The sequence below is a fragment of the Myodes glareolus genome, chromosome 9, assembly GCF_982192425.1.
Source record: "Myodes glareolus chromosome 9, mMyoGla1.1, whole genome shotgun sequence".
NCBI lineage: Eukaryota > Metazoa > Chordata > Mammalia > Rodentia > Cricetidae > Myodes > Myodes glareolus.
Window position 1 is genome coordinate 45,904,084 of NC_142034.1, and position 27,026 is coordinate 45,931,109.

Sequence of the window (27,026 nt, forward strand, 5' to 3'; positions counted from 1 at the left end):
TCTGTTACAGGTGTGGTAACGACTCAACTGATTTATTCTAATAGAGTTGTTTCTAGTGAAGTTCCCAGGAAGGGCTCTGTCCCTGGAGGAAAGCATACATGAAGCTGACTTTTCGTCTCTATTCAGACACAACTGTAGATAGCACTTTTCACGCACCACCACAATCCCAGAGAGAAAAGTATGTGCTATATCACATGGCTTTCTCAGTGATGAAGTTGGAATGAATGAGAGCAGCCTGTTTGGTTTTTTGCATGCTTTGAACTAAATTCAGGATTCCACACATACTAAGAACATGCTCTGTCATTGATCTGTGCCCAGTTCCTGCGGGTTTTTAATGAAAGGGAAGGAAGAGAAAACAAAGCTGCCACAAAACAAACAAATTACATCAGTCTGAACAGGTCAAAACTAATTATCATGGATATGAACACTATTCAGTTATGATTCTAGGAAGGTAGTGTTATAGCACACAGTAGGATCAAGGGACTGTTAAATAGATGAATAAATGTGGAACTGTTGATCACATCCTCCAGCTGATGAAGAAGGAATACTTTAAAACCTAGAGAAAAAGAACTGCTACTTATGGCTACTGCTCAGATTCCAGAATCCTTTCAAGTAACTGTTCCTACAAATCAGTACACGTATATGTGAGCATAAGAGAAAAGCTATTCCTTTGCTTACTGACAAGCTTTCTCCCAGAAGTTTAGAGTCTTGTTTCTCTGGGGACATTAGCTACACATGAGTGAGGGATTACCAGTGCAAGTGAGCTTGAGGTGACCTGCCCAAACATGTGAACAGATAAACTAAAAGAATGCAACGTATGGAACAGAATAATTTCCCTTAATTTTAAAAACTGCATTTATTTATTTGAGTATGTGTGGGCGGGCAGGCATCTGAGTGTGGTGGTACCCATGTGGAGGTCATAGGATGACTCGGAGGAGTCGGTTCTCTCAACTTCTACCTTGTGTGTTCTGGGATTAAACTTAGGTCATCAGGTTTGGCAGCAAGCACTGAGACATCTTGCTGGTTCTTACTACAGAGTTTTTATTAGACTACAGTTTGGAAGCCAATGCACAGTGACTCAGATGAAAATCTAGACGTGTGCTCTACATTTTCCAATTGAAATCCAACAACTTAAACATATCAAATTTTAGGTCATGGAATGTGCTTAAACTTGGACAATTCCCACCAAAAGCAATCTACAGATTCAACGCAATGCCCATCAAAATCCTAGCAAAATTCTTCAAAGACCTCAAAAGAATGGTACTCAACTTCATTTGGAAAAGCAAAAAACCCAGGATAGCCAAAACAATCCTGTGCAACAAAAGAACTTCTGGAGGCATCACAATCCCTGACTTCAAACTCTACTACAGAGCTACAGTACTGAAAACAGCCTGGTACTGGCATAAGAACAGACAGGAGGACCAATGGAATCGAATAGAAGACCCGGATATCAATCCACACATCTTCTGAAAAGCTTCTGTAAAGCAAAAAACAAGGTCAACAAGACAAAACAACAACCTACAGAATGGGAAAAGATCTTCACTAACTTCACATCAGACAGAGGTCTGATCTCCAAAATATATAAAGAACTCAAGAAATTGGACACCAAAAGATCATATAATTTAATAAAAAAAAATGGAGTACAGACCTAAACAGAGACCTCTCAACAGAGGAATCTAAAATGGCTGAAAGACACTTAAGGAAATGCTCTATCTCCTTAGTCATCAGAGAAATGCAAATCAAAACAACTCTGAGATTCCATCTTACACCTGTAAGAATGGCCAAGATCAAAAACACTGATGACAACTTATGCTGGAGAGGTTGTGGGGAAAAGGGAACACTTCTGCATTGCTGGTGGGAATGCAAGCTGATACAACCCCTTTGGATGTCAGTGTGGTGATTTCTCAGAAAATTAGGAAACAACCTTCCTCAAGACCCAATAATACCACTTTTGGGTTTCTATCCAAAGGATGCTCAATCGTGCCACAAGGACATGTGCTCAACTATGTTCATAGCAGCTTTGTTTGCCATAGCCAGAACCTGGAAACAACCTAAATGCCCCTCAACCGAAGAATGGATAAGGAAAATGTGGTACATTTACACAACGGAGTACTACACAGCAGAAAAAAAAATAATGACAGTTTGAATTTTGCAGGAAAATGGATGGAGCTAGAAAACATTATTTTGAGTGAGGTAACCGAGACCCAGAAAGACGATTATCACATGTACTCACTCATAGGTGGTTTTTAAACATAAAGCAAAGAAAGCCAGCCTACAAACCACAATCCCAGAGAATTTAGACAACAATGCGGACACTAAGAGAGACATATATAGATCTAATCTACATGGGAAGTAGAAAGTAGAAAAAGACAAGATCTCCTGAGTAAATTGGGAACATGGGGACCTTGGGGGAGGGTTGAATGGGGGAGGGTTGAGTGGGGGAGGGGAGAGGTAGGGAGGGGAGCAGAGAAAAATGTAGAGTTCAATAAATATCAATAAAAACAAAACAAAACAAAACAACAAAACTTGGATAATTCCCTACGAAAGCACCTCTTTGTGTAGCCCTGGCTGTCCTGGAACTCACTCTGTAGACCAGGCTGCCCTTGAACTCAAGAGACTGGCCTACCTTTGCATTCTAGCTTCTTTGGAATTTTTCAACTAGGCTTCTTAAGTGTACAGCTTTTAACTTATTTAAGAAGGCTCTAAGTTAGTTTTCATCGAACCCACACTTCAATTTCACCCCTCAATCCCTGTATAGGATGGTCTAGATCAAGTCTGGCATCATCACAGTAGGAGTAGGACCTGGTAGAAAGCGACACAGAAGGAGTTCCCTCTCAGACTGAGCCAAACCTGAGAAATTTATCAACAACTGAATCCATTTATAACCTTGGTGCTTGTGATGGCTATTTTGGTTGTCAATTTGGTTACACCTGGAATTATCAAAACTTAAAAATGGGCTGAGCACAGCTATGAGAGATTTTTGCTTAATTAAATCATTTGAAGTGGGGTGATTTACTTCTAATCAGGTTCTTTGAGATGGGAAGCCAAATCTTTAATCCGCATCTTTTGAGGTGGGAGAGACTCTAATCTGGGCCTGCCTTCTGCTGGCAGCTTGCTCGCTCCTGCCTTTGCTATCAGTCCAGTCTTTCACTGGCATTAGAGTCTACTTCTTTGGGATTCCAGTGTATCCTGAAGACCAGCCAAGACATCCAGCCTCATGGACTGAACAACTACTAGATTCTTGGACTTTCTGTTCATAGGCAGCCACTGTTGGGTTAGCTGGACTGCAGCCTATAAGTTATTCGAATATATTCATTCTATAAGTTCTGTTAATCTAGAGAATTCTCAATAATGCAGATTTTGGTGCCTTAAGTGGTTCTAGAGCAACAGAAGTGTAAGGACGAAGCTTTTTAAACTCCTGGAATAGGCTTTCCACTTTGCCAGCCCTACAGTCCTATTACTGAAGTCTCTCCTGGGAGCTTGCAGAATATTTGAAAGCCCATGGTGTGAACAAAATTAAGGAGACAAATGACATTTAATTATTCTGATTCACCAATTGTGAGAGGTGATGGATTTCATGACTGTCCTGTTTATGAAGACTGTTAAGGGGAGAGTAGAGTAATTTCTGATGGAAATTAATAAAAAGAGGTGTTTCTCATCTGCTAAAGATGGTTTGAATGCTGTCCTTTCTGAAGAGGAATGTGGCCAAGTAGCTCACTTATGATTCATTCTTCCTAGTGAAAGAAAGATTAAAATTGGGAAAGGAAGCTCTCAGAGCTTTAGGAGTCAATTGATTTGAAGATGACATCAATGAAATGCAAAAGAAAAACCTTACCATTTAGAGTATCTACAGTAAAGCCTATGACTTGGAAGATTTTCAAAGCTTACTGTCTCTTTTCTTGTATTCAAAAGGGCCTGGTATTTTATGTGTTCACAGTAGTTTTTGCTATACAACTTAAAAATATCTCCACTGCCAATTTAAGAATTTTATTTAGAGTCAGCCATGGTAGATAGTGTGTGCTTTTGATCTTAGCACTTGGGAAGCAGAAGCAGGCAGATTTCTGTGAGTTCGAGGCCAGTCTGGTCTTCTTAGAGTTCTAGTCCATTTAGGAGTACACAGTGAGATTTTGTCTCAGAAATTTTTTTCATCCATTTCTCAATTTTATCTATCTATCTATCTATCTATCTATCTATCTATCTATCTATCTATCTATCTATCTATCTTGGTTTTTTGAGACAGGGTTTCTCTGTAGCTTTGGAGCCTGTCCTGGAAACTAGCTCTTGTAGACCAGACTGGTCTTGAATTCACAGAGATCTGCCTGCCTCTGCCTCCTGAGTGCTGGGATTAAAGGTGTGCACCACCACCGCCCAGCTTTATTTATTTTTCTTTTAAGATTTCTTTAATATATGTGTGTGTGCTCTAGCTGCATGTACAAAGATGCCATTATAGATGGTTGTTACTCACCAGGTGGTTGCTGGGAATTGAACTCGGGTCTTCTGGAAGAGCAGCCAGTTCTCTTAATCACTGAGCCATCTTTCCAGCCCCTCATTTTTATTTCTTTAGCTGCAGCGCAATTCCATTTTCTTTAATTTTGTGCTTAGTGGAAAACGGGGCAATGTGAGGTTATCTTATTCTAAGGGATTTCATTTGCTTAAAGGGAAAGTGTTAGGTCACTGATCTTTTGTCTAGGATTATAAAAACTCAGTGCCTTTCTACATCTTTTTCTCTAAGTACTATCAGTAAATTATCTCAGTCACTTATCCCCAACCATGTTCAAACCATGAAGAGGGATCAGAATGTTGTATGGGACAATACTCACTTTGCTTTAGAGATGAACTTGTAAGTGTCATTCCAGTAAGCCAGGAGATCCGTCGCCTCTTCATCATATACGCGGATGTTATGATACTCAAAGACTCCGGGGAAGAAATTGTCTATCTCTCGAGTGACATTTAAGATGTACCGCACCCTGTGAAGAAACCAAGGCAGGGCGTGTATTCTGTTTCTCAGGCTAAAATGAATTCCCAGCACCATATCTGTAAGTTCAATACCTAAATTTCATTTCACCTTATGTATGGTTATACAGTCTCATTTTTGATAGTATTTTGGAAAGAGTACTCATATCTATATTAACTAAAAATCAATCTAACACCCACCACAACCTAGCAATTTCTGTTGCTAAAATTACAAACAGTAAAATTTTATTTGGAAGCTGTTTGTATAAAACCAGATGACTGATAAAATCCAAGAAAGAAAGAGAAAAGGAAATTTTCTTACTTTTCTGAATGCCAGAATGTTAGGCAAGAAACTGAGGGTCCATGGAAAGCTGGAGCTAAAGCTCCCTCCAGTCTATCTGGCTGCACTCCTGCTAAGGCTCTCACATGTGGAGCTGCTAGCAGGACAGGGTTCTATACTAACGTTTCCACCATTTCTCTCCCTGCACCACCTTGACCGTTGTGTGGGTTTCACTGACCCAAGGCTGTTTCTTTTCTTCACTGCTGTATAGAATCAAACACCACTGGAGTTTACTTCAGCTATACAGACTCAGCTCTTTCTACAAAACTGTTTCCTTCAAATAACAACATGTGGGGCTCCGCAAATGAAGAAGAAAAGAAGAAGAGGAGGAGAAGGAGGAGGAAGAGGAGGAGAAGGCGAGAAGGAGAGAAGAAGAAGAAGAAGAGGAGGAGGAGGAGGAGGAGGAGGAGGAGGAGGAGGAGGAGACTTCAGGAAGAAATATAATCATTCTATGGCCATGGTCAAAAAGTATAAAATTTCTGAGACATGAACTGAATTTGTTTTAATGTAGCACTAAAACCTACTAATAGAAATGATTTTTTTTTAAATTTAAAAAGTGGAGCACACTGTAGGAATGTGAAATGGTGCAACTGCTGTGGAAAATAGTTTAGCAGTCACCAATAGGGCTAAACAGAGTTACTACCCAGCCCCACTCCACGACTTGCATACAGGTGGTCACAGCACTATCATTCTTGATAGTCAAAAAGTGGCCGCTAGTTGATGACATTAGTGACTTCTAGAGATAGGGAAGAAGGGAAATATGACCAAGAGAGCACACATGATCTCTTTTTGGTTTGAAAAAAATTTTCTTAATTAACTAGGTAGTTTGCATAACTCAGAAACATTTACCAAAACCCACAGAATTGTGCATTTTAACTGTTAACTATATTGCATTATAAATTACATTCAATGAAACAATTAGAAGAAAAAGCAAGAACACTTATATTTTCTGAAATGAGATCTCTATGTGTAGCCTGGGCTTCCCTGCAACTCTATATAGACCAGGCTGGCCACAAATTCAGATGTTTACTAGCCTCTTCCTCCTGAGTGCTGGGATTAAAGGTGGAAGTCACCATGCCTCGCTCACTGATCTTATTTAAAATAAAAATGAGGGATTGGAGAGATGGTTCAGCGGCTTAGAGTGCTTGCTGCTTGCTCTTCAGATGACCAGAGCTCAGTTCTCAGCACCCATGCGGAGAAGTTCACGACTAGCTGTGATTCCTAGCACCAGTGGGTTAGATGCTCTCTTCTGCCTCCTCACACAACCTAATCAATCTCCTACTTCTAATCCTATACTTCAGTAATGGATTATGGCATCATAATAGAGACAGGACAGAATGTCCTAATTCTTTTCATTCCAGAGTTGAAAATGCCCACTGCCAACTGGTACTTAACTCCTTAAGGTTTCTTTGCTTTATTAGCAATTCTGTGACTTTATGTGGAGTAACTCTTGGAGTTAGTGTCTAGAGTCAGTAGATTCTCTGGAAATGACCTTACTATCAAAATTGCCTTTTTGAGCCAGGCAGTGGCACATGCCTTTAATCCCAGCACTTGGGAGCTTTAATCCCAGCACTTGGGAGGTAGAGGCAGGCAGATCTCTGAGTTCAAGGCCAGCCTGGTCTACAGAGTGAGTTCCAGGACAGCCAGGACTACACAGAGAAACCCTGTCTCGGAAATCAAAAAGCAAACAAAAAAATTGCACTTTGAAATACCATAAATCACTGGCAGGAAACAGTACAAACAGTTTTGTGACACACTAAAGTTTAAGACCCATTAAATTTAAGAAATAAGTCCCAAGGAGATGTCTGTCTATCCAATCATTCTGTTTGAAAGACAGCTAGATTCAGTAGCACTTTGCAGTTTAGCCCTGTAAGCGTGAATGACGACTGTCACTCCACAGCAGGGGACTATGGATAACTACATACTGGACACTTCAAAAAGCAAAATGAAAAGATTTTGAAGGTTTTCACCATAAAGAATTGATAAATGGGGGCGGAAGAGATGGTTTAACAGTTAAGAGCATTGGGTGCTCTTCCAGAGGACTCAGGTTTGATTCCCAGCACAGAGCTCAGAACCATCTGTAACTTCAGTTCTAGGGCATCTGATGTCCCCTTCTGGTCTCTAGGGCATCAAGCATGCAAGCGATACACAGACATACATGCAGACAAAATACCCATACACATAAAAAACAAAGTAAAACTTATTAAAATGTTCCAGACGACAAACTTGATTTAAAAACATTAAATATATGTACCTGAATATCAAATGGTACACATTAATGTACACAATTTTAGTATTTTATAGAGCCTACTGTATGCATATACAATGTGGCTACAATGTATTTGGCAAGCAGTGCCATGTCAAACTTCAGATTTCATATTAAATATCATATCTAAATTTTCTACAATGATAGAGCTTTTAAACTTTACAGAATTAATGCTAGCTGTCAAAAACTGTGTTCCACTCTCAAGGAAGTTCAAGCGAACGTTTGCGGATAAAGCAAAGACAATGCTGTGGTTTTTTTTTTTTTTTTTTTTTTTGGTTTTTCGAGACAGGGTTTCTCTGTAGCTTTTGGAGCCTGTTCTGGAACTAGCTCTTGTAGACCAGGCTGGCCTTGAACTCATAGAGATCTGCCTGCCCAAGTGCTGCATTAAAGGCGTGTGCCACCATGGGCGTCAGTGCTGTTTTTTTTTTAAAGTCCAAACAGGGCCTTGTCCAGAAACCTACCAGTGAACAACAACAATTTAGTTTTTAATTTTTTAAAATCAATCTATCTATCTATCTATCTATCTATCTATCTATCTATCTATCTATCTATCTATCCATCCATCCATCCATCCATCCATCCATCCATCCATCCATCCATCCATCCATCCATCCATCCATTTACCCACCCACCCACCTATCACCTATTTATACTTTTGTGTTTCTAGACAGGGTTCCTGTGTAGTCCTGGATATTGATTCGCCTGCCTCTGCCTACCAACTGCTGGGACAAAAGGTGTGTGTCAACACTGCCTGGCAAGTTTGTCTAGTATTAAGAGGGCAAATGAAAGACACAGGATGAGAGATGAGGTCTTTGAATTCTCAGCCCAGCTTATTAGCTGATTTTCTCCCTTCATCTGTCATTGGGCAAATGACAGTTCTCACATGTGTATGATTTTTTTTATCATTCATTTACACTGAATATCATCAAAGTGTGAAGCTTTGAGCTAGGATGATATAAATTCAAAAGATGAGAATATAGTCTCTAACTTAAAAAGCTCCAGATCAATCCTCACTAATTAAAACTTAACAAGTTATACTTATTTTTATATCTTCAACTAAGCAACTAGATTTTCTTTTTTCTTTTTAAGATTTATTTATATACTGTGTATACAGTGTTCTGTCTGCATGTATGCCTGCAGGCCAGAAGAGGGCACCAGATCTCATTATGGATGGTTGTGAGTCACCATATGGTGCTGGGAATTGAATTCAGGACCTCTGGAAGAGCAGTCAGTACTCTTAACTGCTAAGCCATCTCTCCAGCCCTGCAACTAGATTTTCATACCTGGGATTTTCTCTTTTGGTTTATTTTAGCAATTATAAAATACCTTTCATGTCAGGAGAGAGGAAAGTAGGAAGTGTGCATGGCACCCATCAGTAAGTACCCCAGACTCTCAGTCTACCAAGGCAATTCTCTTCCTCCTCTGGCCTAGGCAAGCCCTATCCCTTAACTACATTTCTAGCAACTACATTTGTTTTTTAAGGAGTACCAAACACTTGGGAATTTGTTTTTCAAAGCCATTCCATGAGTACAATTGATCTTTCTTGGAAGGGAAGGGGATCAAATGGTTGAGAGAATAACTGATTTTTTTTCTAAGATTATAGCTGAGAATTGAAAGCAAATCTAAGGATTAAAGTTTACCCATCGATAATTCTTTGACAGGAAAACATAAAGACTAAAACAGGGACTTCTGCCATACAGAGAAGTAGGCAATTGCTCTGTGTGCTCACCCTCGGTTCTGTAAGTCCTCTAAGTTCGAGGCATTCCATTCTGAGCCCTATGGAGCCAAAAAGACAAGGTTAGTGAGCATTATCAAGTCAACTACACAGGGTATTTGGAAAGGAGCCCTGCGGGGAAACAGTTTCTGAAAAGTGACTCAACAACATGTACTTAATGCCTCTAAATACCAGGGTCTTCACGTTATCACACCTAGTTTTATTAATGATAGTGCAAAAATGGCCCCCCCCACCCCCGCAGGATGGGAGCGGTGAGTGCATGTTCACATGAGAACAGACAAGTGCCACAGTATGTATGTGGGGGTCAAATTCAGATTGTCAGCTTGAGGGCAAGTGTCTTCATCCAATGGAGCCATCTTGCTGACCCAATGATCATGAACTTCAAAGCCTACTGTTTTCATCTCCTACGCATGGGATTACAGGGGTGTACCAGTATACCTAGTTTATAAGGTGCTGGGGACTGAGACCAGTGCTGTGTTCAGGCTAGGCAAGCACACTACCAACTGAGGTACATCTCTAGCCCTATTATTATTATTTTTTTTTCCGAGACAGGGTTTCTCTGTGTAACAGCTCTGGCTGTCCTGGACCTCGCTCTGTAGACCAGGCTAGCCTCGAATTCACAGAGATCCACGTGTCTCTGACTCCTGAGTGCTGGGATTAAAGGTGTGCGCCACCACTGCCTGGCCCTACTTGCTTTTTAAATTATATTTTATTATGTGTGTGTACACCAAACTATGTTGGTGTGGGTGCACTCATGCCATGGCACGCATGTGGAGGTTAGAGGAAAATCCAAAAAGCCTTTTCTCTCCCTCTACCATGTGGGTTTTAGCACTGACCTCAGGTCATTAGGTATGGGGGCAAGTGCCTTTATGTGATGTACCATGTATCACGGCCCCCGGCTTGTCCTTTTAAGAGAAGTTTACGGCACATGCTTCCAGTTCAGATGGAAAGCATGACAGTGACAAGAGTGACACTTAGCGACATCTCAGCAGTACACTCACTCTCTGTACCACCACAAGGATAACCGGCCTGGGGCTGCATTTCTATTTGAAAACACCCTTCTAGAAAGGATCTGTAATGTCAAATCTTGAAAAAGATAATCAGCCAGTTTATTCAAAAGCAAAATTACAGTGTCCATGTTTCCCTTGCTAAGCTAAAAAACCTTGCTTTCCTACAAACGGTCTCTCTTCACAGTAGGCTTTTCTCAGTCAAATCAGACAGCCTCCAGGACAGCTGCTGATACTAAAATCTGGCTGGGCAAAGGCTTCCAGCTCAGAGCAATTGCACAATCTTATGAGGACTTAGATGAATCCTTTTTCCTAATAACCTGGCTTCCCACCAATCAATCTTTCCTTCCCACTGCAGATTTCTTTAAACTATGTTCTAAACATTCCTTCTCCATATCAGCTGATAGCGCCCTGAATAAACAAACCTCTGTGTAGTATAATGTAGAGCTAAGCATTCTTCCAGAGGGAGGGGAATTACTGCCTCTCCTCTCACAATCTGGTTGAGCTCCAAGCATGGCAACTATGCATGAAATGAGATGACTTTGAGAAAAGTAACCCTACAACTTGAAACTAGGATAAACCTCTTTTCCTGTGTCAACTGCTGGGAAAGGATAGGCTCCCTGGAGAGGAGGAAGGGGTTTAGACACAGGACCTGTGGTACACGACCAAGGGGAACCATCAAAACAAAGATGTTTAGGTAACATCTACAAGCATTTATTTTGCATTTTGAATTAAGAGGTAAATTTTATAATTTTCCTATTTGGAACTTATTTTCTTAAATAAGAAAATCATTCGCATCTTTAATCCCAACACTCAGGAAGAAGAAGCAGGAGGACCTCTGAGTTTGAGGCCAGACTGGTCTATAGAGTTTCACAACAGCTGGGGCTACACAGAGAAACCCTGTCTCGAAATAAAATGAAAAACAGAACAAACAACCAAATTTACAAAGAGTAAGAACTGTCATCCTCTAATAGTAGACACATGCCATAAATATGTCCAAATAGTGCACAAACATTCTATGTAATCTAATCTATGGACTCAGCTGATAATGATGTGCCAATCAATGCAGGCTCATTAACTCTAACGTACCCCTTATTTTTATTTATTTATTTATTTATTTGAGACAGGGTTTCTGTATATAGCCTTGGCTCTCCTGGAACTTGCTCCCTAGACCAGACTAGCCTTAAACTCCCAGAGTACACCTGACTAGAATTAAAGGTGTGCACCAGCATACCCAGTCCAAATGGACCACTCTTGACAGGGTATGCTGATTATGTGGCAGGCTATACATTCATGGCAGCTGAGGGTACATGGGAAATTTTTAATCTGCTTAATTTTCCTACGAATCTAAAACATCTCTAAAATTAAAATCCACATACTAGAAGAACATGTAGATATATGTAGCACTAAAATAAAAATATGACTAGGAAGCAATAACAAAAGACAACAATGAAACCTTCTTGGGTAATGATTAAATGTGATTTATTATCTTCTAAAATTGAAAAAAATTCTACAATGAACTTTAAGCATCCTTCTCCTTCTTCCTCCTCCTCCTCCTCCTCCTCCCCCTTCTTCTTCTTCTTCCTCCTCCTCCTCTTCCTCTTCCTCTTCTTCTTCTTCTTTTTTGGCTTTGTTGAGACAGGATTTCTCTGTAGCTTTGGAGCCTGTCACGGAACTAGCTCTTGTAGACCAGGCTGGCCTCAAACTCACAGAGATCCACCTGTCTCTGCCTCCCAACTGCTGGGATTAAAGGTGTGCACCACCACCGCCCAGCAAGCATCTTACTTCTTATGTGTATTAATGTGTTGCCTGTAGTGCATGTGTGCTCCACCTGTGTGTCTGGTGGCCTTAGAAGTCAGAAAAGGGCTTCAGATGCCCTGGAACTGGAGTTCTGGATGGTTGTGACAACCATGTCAGTGCTTGGATTTATTCACTATGTAGTTCAGATTGACCTTGGCTTCTGCAGTACTGGGATTACAGACATGAACTACCATGACTGGCGAACATTACAAAGATAAATTATCTTTGTAATAAGAAAGACTCAAGAAAGAATTATGAACTCCTAAGAGGAATCTGCTGGTGGAAATACTCAAACACATCTGTGGTGATTAGGGAAACATAATTTGGGGGAAATTAGACTATTATTTCTGCTTTCAGTATCATTAAAAATTGCTTATATACGAGTTGAAGAAAGGGTAAAGAGGAGGCATTTCTGAATTCTAGATGGAAGTGAGTTATGGCAGACATAGGAAACATGCCTGCCTGGAACAAGACAGGTTGGCAGTCAGAAAATGGTTATACTGGATATTTATCATGTATCTATCTATCTATCTATCTATCTATCTATCTATCTATCTATCTATCTAGCATCCATCCATCCATCCATCCATCCATCCATCCATCCATCCATCCATCTATTTGAGACAGGATCTCACTACCTAGCTCCTGCTGGCCTAGAATTCACTCTGTAGAGCAGGCTAGCCTCAAACTCTCCACCTGCCTCTGCCTCCTGAGTGTTGGAATTATAGGTATGCACCATCATGCTAGGCAACATGTCTGCATCCTTTGTGAGCACGGTGCTGACGATCCAACTCTGGGTCCAGCACATAAAAGTTCCACATTTTTAAAAAAGTTTTAAAATCCATATTTAGGACTGGAAATGTGGTTTAGTGGTAGAGTCCTTGTCTACACAGGTATCTATACTCGATCTTCAGTATCAAAAAAACAAACAAGCAATGCTTGAGGGCAAAGTGACTTTACTTTGCTCCTACTTTCTAGATCTCATTGTTCCCAGGCTGAATCCAAACTCTGTGCAGCTGAGGATGACCCTGTCATGAGTACTGGAGTGTCACTACACCCAACTTCCAAGGTGCTGGGGACCAAACTCAGGAGCAAATGCACAACAGATAGGCACTGTACCACCAGGGCTACATCTTCAGCCAGTTCTGGCCACTACCTAACACGAGCTCTTTTGGGCTACCAACATTTTTTTATTCACAAAAATTCAGTCATATTTCATGGAGTCTGGGCAAAGAATATCTGAGTGAGTGGCTCCTAAGGTTTCTACAGACAACACAAGAATTCCAACAAAGTTAGAGTAGGATATTTTTGAGACCTCATGAAAATACACACTAGAGACAACAAATTCAGTCTCCTTATCCATAGAAAAGACAGTACAATCTACATCCAGAAACAGCAGCACAGCCAGGTGGTGGTGACACACACCTTTATCCCTGTATTCAGGAGGCAGAGGCAGGTAGATCTCTGTGAATCTGAGGTCTGCCTGATTTAGAGTGAGTTCAAGGACAGCCAGGGATATGTAAGAGAGATCCTGTCTCACCCCCACTCCCTGACAAAAAGTACCAGAAAAGAAGATCCCTTGTCAGTTCGCAGCTTTGCACAGTAATTTCACAGCTATGGGCCATATGAATCAAACTAGAGACAAATATACTCTAAAATTTCAAACTGCCAATGGTACCAAGTCTGACTGCATGGTAAAACAAACTCTTATGAATGTTCAGAGTGAGGTAATGCATTTAGTCAGTTTCTGTGTGCTGTGGGATGCTCTTTCTGTATGTTGTAAATATGTTTTGCTCTCATTGGTTGATAAATAAAGCTCCTTTGGCTTATAGCAAGGCAGAATGGAGCCAGGTGGGAAATCCAAGCAGAGATACAGGAGAAGAAGGGTGGAGTCTAGGAGATGCCAGCCAGTTGCCAAGGCTGACAAGACAAGACATGTAAAAAATGAGGTAATAAGTCACAAACCACATGGCAAAGCGTAGATAAAAAATATGGGTTAATTTAAATGTAAGAGCTAGCAAATAATAAGCTGGAGCCATAAGTCAAGCATTTATAAGTTATATTAAGCCTCTGAGCTGTTATTTGAGAATTGGCAGGTGGGAAAGAAACCTCCAATTACATCTGTATATCTGTTCCTCTTCTATCTGTATTCCTGGCTTCTAATCAGTTCAGTTCACGTATGTGCTCATCAGAAAATGGAAGTGCCACATTTCTGGATGTAGAGGGTATGAGCCCCTCTATAGATAAGGATAAGAAGCTTCTGTAATGTAAATTTGGCCAAAATGTACAAAAAGTAGAAACAAAATGATGTCTTAGCATCCTTCTTTGCTTTGATGTAGTCTTGTTAATCTTCTTCCTTCTACTGTGTATACATGAAACTAGAATTATTCGACCTTAGGGGCTTCCTATCTAGTTTCTCTGTATCTTCCTTGAGGCAATTACAGGTGACTGAATGTTTGGGAACTATGAAGAAAAATTTTTAGTCATTGATATTTTGGTAATAATGAAAAGTAATTTGGAGGCCTCAAAATGCTGTGGCATAGTTTCATTATGTTTAAAGGTTGAGGGCTGAGGATGTAGTTCAATGGTAGAGCACATACTTAACATGTGCAAGGATCAGACTTTGATCCTTAGGGCCCCAGAAAACAACTAAGCAAATAAAGTTCAATAGACTTTCTGTTATAAGTAGTACCATCTGCTTAGATGAAATATGCCAGGTATAAATATTGCCACTATACTCAGTTTTAATCCACATAAAAATCTACTGAAAGAGGAACTGGGAAGAAACGAACAGTAGTAAGCCATTATGTGACATTTCCAGCATACAACAAATGCAATTAATCTTAAAAAGCACAGATAATATTAGCAGTGTTAGTAAAATAATGTGGCAAAAATATTGGAAAGCAATGAAGTTTGAGTAATATTGCCTATCCTTTTAATTCAGTTACAATAAACCTTTTTTAGATTTATTTAAAGTGTATGAGTTTTTGGCCTGCATGTATGTGTGTGCGTCAAGTGGATGCCTGGTGCCTGCAGAGGTCAGAAGGGGGCTTTGGAACCATAGGAACCAGAGTTATGGATGGTTTTGGGTCATCGTGTGAGTGCTGGGAACTGAACCCAGGTCCTCTGCAAGAACAGTAAGTACCCTTAACCACTCAGCCATTTCTTCAATCTAGTTACATTTTATCTAAATACAGTAAACAACAATTGTCTTGAGTCCAAAGCTAGTTTCAAAATACCACTGAAAGTGGCTTTAAAACTTACCAGGAACACATGCTCAAATATCTGTGTGGGACTATCCATCTGACCAAGGATCACTATCATTTCATTATCTATGAATTCCTTGAATTCTCGCAAGTTGCACACCATCTGCATTTCCAACTCCGTACGTATCTGAAACAGAGGTGATGTACTGTGTTAATCTCTGTAAAGTTCTTCTGTGTTTTCAATACCATTTTTAGCTCCATACCTAGTATTACTCTACTCCTAGCTTTGGAACAATGAGGACTCAATGTTGCTTACCTCTTTGGATGTGATATTTTCCAAATCCTTTTGCATCATAATCTCCCTTAATTTGGTTTTAATAAGCCTTTCTGTTCGTTCACGTTCAGTTGGTCTGAGGATAGACAAGTAGTGGTTTTTCTTAAGCAAGAATTTAATCAAAACAATGAATTCACCATTTGATTATGTTTTCAAATTACTTCTCTTACTCTCATATTTACATTGCAGAAGCATAGCAAATGAAAACTGTACGCAATTACACAGTGAGTTTCAGGCCAACATGGGTACTACATAATGAGACAATGTCTAAACCAAAACCAAAACCAAATTAACATCAAGAATACCTTCCTGCCAGGCAGCGGTGGTGCATGCCTTTAATCCCAGCACTTGGGAAGCAGAGATAAGGCAGATTTCAGTGAGTTCGAGGCCAGCCTATTCTACACAGTGAGTTCCAGGATAGCCAGGGCTGTAACACAGAGAAACCCTGTCTCGAAAAAACAAAAAAACCCAAACCCAAAATTAAAAACAAACAAAACCAAAACACCTTCCTAACCTAAACCAACCAAGAAACAAAACAAAACAAAACAACCCCCCATATAGAACATAATAAACATGTAAAAATTAACTTGAATGGGACCCATGTGTTTAAAAGTCTTTAAATACATCAAGAATATACAGATCTATGAAGAAGCAAAGACAAGCTGGCCATATCAAGTATATTTCATGTCCCTATCAAGAACCAACCCCTGGATAGCAACACCTGCTAAGCTAGAATACCAATCTGGGCAGGACACTAATGTAACTCAAGAGTGCCAGACCTTAGAATGCCACCATCTGCAGGATTCTGTGGTTTTCTAGTTTTTGGTCTCTTTAAAATTACTCAAGGTCAGGTGTGGTGGCACATGCCTTTAGTCCTAGCATGCTGAGTTAGAGGCCAGCCTGGTCTACATAGTGATCCAGGAGAGCTAGGGCTACATAGTGAGATCCTGTCTCAAAATAAATAATACAACTCTACTCAGCCAGGCAGTAGTGGTGCACACCTTTAATCCCAGCACTCTGGGAGGCAGAGGCAGGTGGATCTCTATGAGTTTGAGGCCAGCCTATAGAGCTAGTTCCAGGACAGCCAAAGCTACAAAAAGAAACCCCATCTGAAAAACTAACTACTCTCTTTACCTCCTCTCCCCCCCAAAAAGAAAAGCATTAGTTCAGTGTAACTGGATGCTTCTCTCTAGTGGCATGGTTCATAATATGGAGAATTTGAGTACTTTCTGTCCCATCTTTGCTCCTACCTACTCAAGAAAGGTATCTGCTTTGGGTCTCCTTATTTGGATATGGACATGGCCTAAGCCTTCAGGCATCCTGCCTGTTCCTGCTGCTTGCAGCCTTATCACTAGCTGCAAAAATAGCCTCTGTAATCTCCAATTCTGTATGCTGCATCTCCACACACTTGGGGCACCACATTGTGCAGGCGCTCAGCTTCTCATGAACTGTGCAGAACACAGCTGATACCTGTGCTGTTCTACTAAGACATTTGTCTTGAATAGAAGGGCAATTCTTATCTAGGCTTCATTTTTCCCAGACACAGTAATGTGGGAGGAAATGCAGAATGACAGTCTTCTACTGAAAAGATGTATTGATCAAAACAGATTGTAGCACTTGTGTGCGTGCATGGGTTTCCTAGTTAAGCAGTTTTTCTTTGAGTCCTTCACATTCTGAGCTGGAGTAGTTCGGGAGCAGACAGACCTAGGTTTAATCACAGCCCTACTACTTACAGTTAATGTGACCTTGAACAAGGTTTTTCTCTTTTCAGAGTCAGGCATAACATTAGGTATACATTGGGGCACCACACAGTACATGACCTTCTTGGATTACAAGAACAAACTGTTCACAACAGAATTCTGTAAATGCATTTTGGCTCATATTTTCCCTATATTATCACTATTCTTTTATAGGCCTTTTAAGTTAAATTGGGTAGGAAGAGGGCACAGAAAAAGCAATTAGCATACAAACATACTTCCTCCTCTTTGATGTCACTGGAAAAAAATGCAAAATACAGAGAAAACAAAAACTAAAAACCACTCTATCCAGATATAATCATGTCCTAGTTAGGGTTACTATTGCTTTGATGAAATACCATGAGCAACAGTGAGCTGCATAGAAAAGGGCTTATTTGGCTTACACTTCTACATTGTAGTCTGTCATTAAAAGAAGTCAGGACAGGAACCCAAACAGTAGGAACCTGATGCAGAGACCATGGAGAAGTGCTGCTTACTGGCCTGCTCCTCATGGTTTGCTCAGTCTGCTTTTTTTCTTTTTTTTTTTTTTTTAATAGAACTCAGGACCACCATCAGGGAGATAGCCCCTCCACCAATAGGCTGGGCCCTCACTCATCAATCACTAATTAAGAAAATGCCCTACAGGTTTGCCTGTGGGCTGATCTTATGGAGGCATTTTCTCAGTAGAGGTTCCATCCTCTCCAACAACTCTGTGTCATGTTGACATAAAACTAGCCTGCACATCAGCTTCGATATTCTGGCCTACAGTTTCTATTTATTTGTTTTCTACAAAGATAATATAACAAATGTATCTTAAAACTAAGAACTAATGTTCAGTGTCTACTATGTGCCAGGATCTTTCACCCGTTTTGGGGGGAGTTGTTTTTGCTTAGGGATGTAAAGCAATTCTTTCTTCTGTGCTAGAGAGCCAAAATCCTCTCAAATCAAATCAAAATTAGGAAGGAAAAACAATAGTTTACTGATTTTAAGATATTTGTTATTTATTTTGAGATGTGGTTGGTACAATGATATGAAGCACAAGGTTGGAGCATGGATCCTATGGTGTGTGTGTATGGGACAAACATGTCATCAGACAGAGGTTACATGGGAAGGAAGTTTATGGGGGAAGGAGGGGGGGGGCAGAGACCTGCCTTCTCAGAGAAATGGCAGGGGGTGGGGTTGGGCAGAGCTAGTCTCTTAAAGGGACCTTTGCACCTGTGTATAGACTAAGTAGTGACATAGCAGCCATAGAAACCCTGGGCTGGCCAGAGTACTGCCTGGGTTCATCCTGTCAGGTGACAGGGGCCAGCATAATGCCTGAATCCTAACAGTTGGTCCTACTATTTATAGTCCAGGCTGGCTTAGAACTTGAAACCCTCCTATCTCAGTCTACCAAGTGTGCTATATGCTACTATCCCTGGCTGTGATGAATGTTTTTCTCTAAGTATGGTTTAGGATAAGCTTTTTTTTTTTTAAGCTAGATGAAACAATCATTCCTCTGAAACCCACCAACCAGCTTTACAATATAAAATCATGACGATCATTTCCATAGATGTGTTTTTTGGTTACTAAAAGACCTTGAAAGAACTAGGCCTACTGGAAAGGCTCTGGAACCAACAACTCCCTGAGAAAAAAGATTAATGATGCTTTGACTGCTTCTTCAACTAAAATAAAACCACAACTCAGCAGAATTAAATTTAACTCAGTATTCTTTTCAATGGATTGGAAACATCTTTCTCTCCTTGTTCCTTTCTGAGACAGGGCCTCACTATGCAGCTCTGGATGGCTTAGAATTCACTGTGTGGATCAGGCTAACCTTGAACTCAAGAGATTCACTTGCTTCTGCTTCCTGAGTGCTGGAATTAAAGGTGAGTAACACCCCAGCTTTAAAGAATATAAACAGTTTCTATTGGTTACAACAGTAAATGAAAAAATAGAACACATCACCTATTGCTCCTGGGGACTGTGTTTATAGGAGCGATTGCTACCCTTGGAAAGACACTTTAATTTCTCAGGTATGACAAACATCCCTCCAAAAGCCTCTTGCTGTTAATTGCTATCAAATGATCCTTTTCATAGTCATTTCTCTAAATTAAAATTTCAAATTAGTGGAATCTGAGTAATAGGCTTTTTTTGTTGTCGTTGTTTTGTTTTTGTGAGTCATGTGTCACCCCCCCCCCCCCCGGGTTTTTCTGTGTAATAGTACTGGATGTCCTGGAACTCTCTCTGTAGACCAGGCTGGCCTCGAACTCAGAGATTCACCTGGCTCTGCCAAGTGCTGAGATTAAAGGTGTGTGCCACCACTGGCTTTTAAAATTTTATTTTATGTGCATTGGTGTTTTGCCTGCATTATGTCTGTGTGAGGGTGTCTGATCCCCTGGAAAAGTAGTTAGACAGTTGTGAGCTGCCATGTTGGTGTTGGAATTGAATCCGGGTCCTCTGGAAGAGTAGCCAATGCTCTTAACCACTAAGCCATCTCGTAGATTTTCATAGCATTACATTCTTGATTACAGATACTCTGTTGTGCCCAGGAGTAAAATTCCTCAGGCCTTTGCAGGAAATAGAAGGATCTTCACGTATGACAGAAGTGTAATCTACATTGTAACTATTGTCAATGGGGCAGGATTAGTTCCTAAGGAATATGCTGCCTAGCACACAAGAGAGGGTCACAGTCCTTAGCAAGCCAACTTACATGTCTGTGAAGAGAGCCGGAGAGTCAGGTCGATGAGACTGCACATCCTGCATAGCATTCCATTCATTGACTGAGGACTGATCCGAGTTGATATGGCTCTCATAATAACTCACCCAAGTGAGAAAAAGGCTGCCTGGATAGTAGTTATGCATTCTGGCCACTTCACAAGCCTTGTGCAAACTCTGTAGTGCAGACCTGAAAGATAGGCTCAGAAATGAGCACTATAGAATTATGGGATACCAAAGGATAAAACCTAGGTCTATCTCAAACTCCTCTATTTTTTTTAATTCTACAGAGTATTATTCTCTGTAGAGTTTTCTCCCTCCCTGGAAGTCAATATTCTGTGGTCTTGATGCATATTCAAGGCACGGAGAGGGGAAGAGAACTGACAACTAACTCCTCAGTGAAAAAAAGTCTAGGAACCTATGGCCTCATGACCTAATCCTTGAACTCATGTGACTGTGCCATTAGCAAAAATTAACAAAAACCTCAACAATTAACTATTTAAAATTTGTTTCCCTTTGGCACAGAATCATGTGATAGCTTGTTCTCTAGGATCCTTACAGGCTCCACAAAGATCGTATAGGCAGATGCCCCTAAAGCCAAGAGTCTACGTCCTTTGATGTCCAGGAAGTACTGACCTAATGGCATTTACCATTCTTGCTACCTTAGTCTCCTAGTTCTTTAAACCATTTATTCATTCACATGAGTTACTTTCTGAGAATAGCTCTGGCTCTACCCTAAGACTAAATTAAACCTCTGACTCTGAGCTCAGAAACCCAAGAAGGGTAAACAAAACTAAAAAACTACGCTTTTTTTCTATTTACCTAAGCTAAAGCTAAAAATGCTAGAAAGTAAACAAAGACAGAAAAAGAAATATTAGGAAGTAACTTACACAAGACAAGGATCATTCTACGTTTTGTTTATTGGTCTATCTCCAGTGCTTAACAAGGCCTAGATCATAGCTGGAACTCAAATGTCCTATTAGCTACAAACTAACATTTATTTTGCTTGTTTATTCTGTAGCACTGTGAATAAGACTCAGTGCCTCCCTATGCTACAAGCAATATATAACCTGTTAAGTTTTTGTTTTTGTTTTTGTTTTTTGAGACAGGGTCTCTCTACATAGCTCTAACTGTTCTGGAACTCACTTTGTAGACCAGGTTAGTCTCAAACTCAGAGATCTGCTTGCTTCTGCCTTTTGAGTGCTGAGACTAAAGGCAGGGGCCACCATGCCTGGTCAACTGTAGAACTTTTTCAAAATGAGCAAGGATTATTTTTCTTAGGAGGCAGGAAAGATAAAGATATTCTTTTTTTTTTTTAAATTGTATTTATTTATTTATTATGTATACAATATTCTGTCTGTGTGTATGCCTGCAGGCCAGAAGAGGGCACCAGACCCCATTACAGATGGTTGTGAGCCACCATGTGGTTGCTGGGAATTGAACTCAGGACCTTTGGAAGAGCAGGCAATGCTCTTAACCACTGAGCCATCTCTCCAGCCCGATAAAGATATTCTTAACAAAAAATATATAAGATCATTTAAAATAGTTTAGTAGGTAAAGGCACTGACTAGCAAGACTGAGAGCTTGAGTCTAACTTCCAGGATACACCTGGTGGAAGAAAGCACGAATGCCCCCATAATCTACCTCTGCCCCCATAGGTTTGCTACTGTGGCATACAAACCCACTCACACACAAATAAATACATTTTTTAAAAAAATGATAGGTGCTGGAATGTTGGCTCAGTAGTTAAAATACTTGTTCTTGCAGAGGTCCCAAGTTCAATTTCCAACTCCAGTTCCGGGGGATCTTTCATTTTCTAAACTCCTGGGCACCAGGTACACATATGTTGCACAGACATGTATGCAGTGAAAACATTCATACACATAAAATCATCAAAAAATAAATGTTATAAATAAATGTATGTAAATAAATGGCTATAGAATTCTCTTACACTTCCTTTTCCTTCAAGAGAAAAACATTAGTTTGTAGCTAACTCCCTGCAACACTGGGGTACAGATGAGCACTGTTGTGCCTGGTTTTTACATGGGCATTAGGGATTTGAATTCAGACCCTTATAGTGGCATGACACTTTACTTATTGAATTATTTAAGTCCCCAGAGGCTAAAGACTACTGATCAGAAAGCCTCATTATTCCTTGGTTTTATTACATCATTTTCTAGATAAGTGAATAAGATTCTATTTTATCTAAATAAATAAGATACTCTCGGGCCAGATATGTAACACTTGCAATGCCTTAGTTCTTTCATCCACAATAGGGTGCTAACAACACTACTGTGTGGCACTAGTGTAATGAGTAAATATAAGCCATGTAAAGCATCCAGAACACAGTGAGTAACTTAAAAGTGTCAATATATGGATGGTTATTAACAATGATTTATTTAGGCTTTATTTTCATTACACAAACAATTACCAGTACTTTAAAAGGAAATGTATCTATCTATGCAATAACTCTGTCAAATAAGATAATTTCTGATTATCTTAGGAAACTAAAAGTTAGTACATAGCAGTAAAGTGTACAGACTTGGCCCTCACATTAAGCATGGTCAGTGTGAAACACAGTTCTAACAGACTCTCTATCCCATTAGCATCTCTTCTAGAGCCCAATATTACTTCTGAATTTCACCTGTTCACCAATGCATGAAGTTTTCTACTGTAACAATAGAAAAACTACATTTCTAGGTCACCTTTAATCATTGTTACCTTGCAAACAGATCACATACACATACACAAATCCTCTACAATACAGGATGCATATGAACAGTGAATTGTATCACTTCAAATTATACTTCTCTTGCAAAATATTATTTTAATAACATTAAAGAACTTTTTTGTAGGACCTCTTAAAAAACATGGTATTATAGAGATATCAAAAGTCATCTTACCACATTGCTTGCACAGATACAGGTTTGAATATGTGAACTCTGTTATCTGTTGATACGCTGAACCCACTAAGAGCAAAACAGAACAGACAAAAGTCCACAAATAAGGGATTTTTCAGGTATTTCAAGTTTGTTAAAAACTAAATAGAAGAAATAATCATCAGTATGTCACCTAGAAATTAACTAGAAGTTGATGTGATTGAAAAGTTCCAACATGGCAGCTGAGAGAAAGACAGCTGGTCTTCTCCAGGGACAAGGATTATATGCTAGGTAATCAAATTCCAAGTGGTCATTCCTAAACACATGCATATATGAGCAATACTAAATGAACTCAGTAAGCTGTAGTTATATATATCTATGCATAAGCATGAAATAATAATAATTATACATGAAGTAGTCATGATTTTGAGAGGAAGTGGGGGAACATAAGAGGAGCTGGGGGAGGGTGGAAATTATATACAGTACTCATTATAAAATCCTCAAAAAATAAGTTTAAATAAAGAAAGGCATCAACAAATTGATTTTATCTACTAGGCAAAATCAAGGTGTTCTGATGTACATTTCTATTTGGAAGTCTTTTGATTCATAGCAAATTGACCTGGGTTTTATAAATTGGAGCAAACATTTCAATCTCTTTGGAACACATTCTAAAAACACCAGGAGGTGGGGGTGGCTGACTGGAAAGAACTGGCTCAGGAAAAGGGTTACACAGCAGGCTGACAGCTGGCAGAAGCTGCAGAGGTTATTTCAAACAGAACACATTATCCTCTAGGGGAACACTGCAAGAGCAGTCCCACATGTTCACATTAAAGGGTGAGCCAACAAACTACTACTTCTCTGTCAGCTTAGAAGACTAGAAATGAGAGACACTGGCAAGTTATATTTTATTCTACTTTACAAAGTGGTAGTTTAAAAGGCTGCACTGAGCTGTTGACATGCTAGCTTAGGTGGGCACACTGGGCCTCTCATTCAGCTGAATGAACGTGCCACTAAGACTAAGATCTAACCACACCACTGTTCTTTCTGTAGAAGGGGTAGAAGAAGGAAAGCTCTTACCCGTCACCATCCAGATGAATTAGGGTATCACTCCAGAGAGGCAAGACTAAGCCCATGGTACAAGTGCTACTGCAAGACGAGAAATAATCATTAAGTTACTTCCTGTTATTCTAGGAAGCAGTTATCATTTATTAACTTTAAACACAAGGGATAAACCTCCAAGCAACAGGCTGTCTCATAAATGTTAGAGCAGAGAAATTTCTATCATATTACTATTAATCCTGTACATGTTCTCAGGATTATTTTAAAAGAGATGGCCAGTTATTCCTTATATATTTGACAAAGAAAATTTATTGATTAAACTTCCTATATTGTTTTATAAGTAGCTAATATATTAAAAAATTCAAGAAATCACTGCTAACTTGCATTTGCCCAGGATACAAAATCCAACTCAGTTCCAAGGATTATATCTTTTTATTTTTGGGGGGCAGTTAGAAGGCATGGGAAAAGTTAGGCTGGCCTCGAACTCACAACAAAGCAGAGACTGGCCTTGAACTCCCGATCCGATCCTCATACCTTCATCTCCCAAGTGCTGGGATTACAGGTGTGCACCAATTTATCTGCCCCCAAGGACTAGTTCTAACGTCATGAACTATTGCTAGTTATTCAAAATCTTGGGATAAATGACTTGCTCAATTATAAGGTTTACTAAATACCAGAAACCCCCAGTCTTAAAAGGAAAGGAAGTCTTAAAATATGTACAGAAGTAATAGTCATGGATTGTTATCAAGTTAGAGAAATAAAAAATACAATTGAAATGAAAGGGTGTACGAGTGTTTAAATGTGATTTTAAAAACATTTTATTAAATTTATTTTTATTTTATGTGTATTCTGCCTACATGTATTTCTGTGCACCACTTGCATGGCTTGTGCCTATGGGAGTCAGAAGAGGGTGCTGGATCCTTTGGGACTTGAATTATAGACGGCTGTAAACTGTCATTTGTGTGCTGGGAATTGAACCTGAAAGTTGGCACTCTTTTTTAACACTGAACCACCTCTCCACAGTCTTGTTTTGTTTGTTTTAAGACAGTGTCACCATACAGTATAGACTGGCCTTGAACTCAAAATTCTCTTGTCTCAGCCGCCTCTACTTTGATGTTACAGGCATGTGCTACCACATCTGATAAAATAATGCTGTGTATTGAACTAGCACTACTGAAATGCAGAATAGAGACATAAGCAACCAACAAAAGGGTGGTCCTACTATGCCACACTAAAATACTTTTCCAGGTACTGAGGGTTGCAACTCAGTGGCAGAGTACTTGCACACCATGTATGAGGCAGCCTAGGAAGGAAACTGGCTCTCAGCGAATAGAATAGGTTAGTGCAGGAAACCCTGGCCTCCTGACCAATTATTGTATGCTCAGTGATTCCACTTCTCTTGATGACCTTTACCATTTTTGTCCCTTTCTCCTCTTAAGGATCTTTAAAGTTTTCAGTTTTGTTTGGTATGGTAGCACACACCTTTAATTCCAGTACTTGGAAAGCAGAGGCAGGCAGATCTCTGAGTTTGAGGCCAGTCTACTCTACAATAGTAAGTTTCAGGTCAGTCAGGGTGACATATAAGACTCTTTTCTCACACACAAAAATATCTTCTTGAAGATACATGAATGTGTATCTGTGTGTGGGTATGTTCACGTGAGTGCAGATGCCTGTGGAGGCGAGGGGCTTCATATCTTCTGGATCTAGAGTTATAGGCAGTTGTGAGGCAACCCCTGTTTTTGCTGGGAACCATGCCTGGATCCTCTGCAAGAAGAATGCATGCTCTCCTTAGCCATCTCTTCTGACCCTTATTAAGGATGTGTCTTAAACTACTTCCTGCCTCTGGTCATTTCCCAAAGAATCCTTCACCTGTTCCCTCCCAGTATATCTAGAAAAGCAGTACAGCAGAAAGAACACTGGGTTGGGAGTGGGACACAGTATGGTTAGGACCATGGACTCTTAGCCAGATAGAGTTCTAGTAAGAGTCTTTCTCCCAGGACCTTGTACATACTGGGAAAGAACTTTCTACCTGTGAGTTACGCCTCAGCCTTTAACTATGTAGTCTTAAACAAATTAATTGTTTTGTGTTTGTCTCTTGATTTATGAAAAAGGGACAAAATAACCTTTATTGCATTGTTTTAAGATCAGGTGTATAAAGACACATACAAGGGTGCCTAAACAACAACAATTTATATTTAGTAAGTATCTACTATGTCAAATGTCTGGATTTGATCTCTTTTGGTATTGAAACTCCTCTGAGCAGTTACTTAACTCCTCTCAGTCTTAGGTTTATCTTTAAACATAGACAACAAAACCTATCACCAAAGGAAGGGGTTAGAAGGAGGAAGGGGGGGAGGATGATATAAAATTATATCTTAGTTTAAAAAGAAAAATTTAAAAAAATAGCACATAATAGCTCACAACTGTCGATAGTTCTAATTCCAGAGGATCCAATGCCTTTTTTGACCTCTATGGGCACTACATGCACACAATGCACAGACACACACGCAGGCAAACACCCATACACATAAAATAAAAATAAAGAAGACAAATCTTTTTTTTTTTTAAGTTTTTTGAGACATGGTTCTTTGATATAGGTGGGCCTTCTGTCTATGTGTTATTTTCATTGGTTAATAAAGAGACTGTCTTGGCCCTTTGATAGGACAGAAAATTAGGTAGGCAGAGTAAACAGAACAGAATGCTGGGAAGAAGGCAAGTGAGGCAGACGCCATGGAGCCAGCCACCAGGTCAGACATGCTGAATCTTTCCTGGTAAGCCACCACCTCGTGGTGCTACATAGATTATTAGAAATGGGTTAATCAAGATGTGAGAGTTAGCCAGTAACTTACTCTCTAGAGATAATGGCAGTGTTTAAATGAATACAATTTGTGTGTTATTATTTCTGGGGCTAAGCTAGCTGTGCGGGAGCCGGACGGGATGAAAAGCAGGCCTGCCCGCAGCTCCTCACTACAGTTCTTCTGTACTTTGGAACCTGTCCTAGAATTAGTTCTAGT

At 39.9% G+C, this 27,026-nt stretch overlaps 1 protein-coding gene across 3 annotated transcripts in view; it reads right to left on the reverse strand.

Moving 5' to 3' along the window:
- Ssh2 (slingshot protein phosphatase 2) overlaps positions 1-27,026 on the reverse strand; it is a 243,935-nt gene that overhangs the window by 22,123 nt on the left and 194,786 nt on the right. For all 3 annotated transcript variants that reach the window (XM_085695369.2, XM_085695371.2, XM_085695370.2), the window contains 7 exons: positions 24,031-24,099; positions 22,978-23,043; positions 20,070-20,264; positions 15,624-15,717; positions 15,366-15,494; positions 9,289-9,335; positions 4,821-4,967 (listed from right to left, as the gene is read on the reverse strand). In XM_085695369.2, coding sequence (XP_085551495.1) covers positions 4,821-4,967; positions 9,289-9,335; positions 15,366-15,494; positions 15,624-15,717; positions 20,070-20,264; positions 22,978-23,043; positions 24,031-24,099 — 747 coding nt within the window. The remainder of the gene's footprint in view (positions 1-4,820; positions 4,968-9,288; positions 9,336-15,365; positions 15,495-15,623; positions 15,718-20,069; positions 20,265-22,977; positions 23,044-24,030; positions 24,100-27,026) is intronic.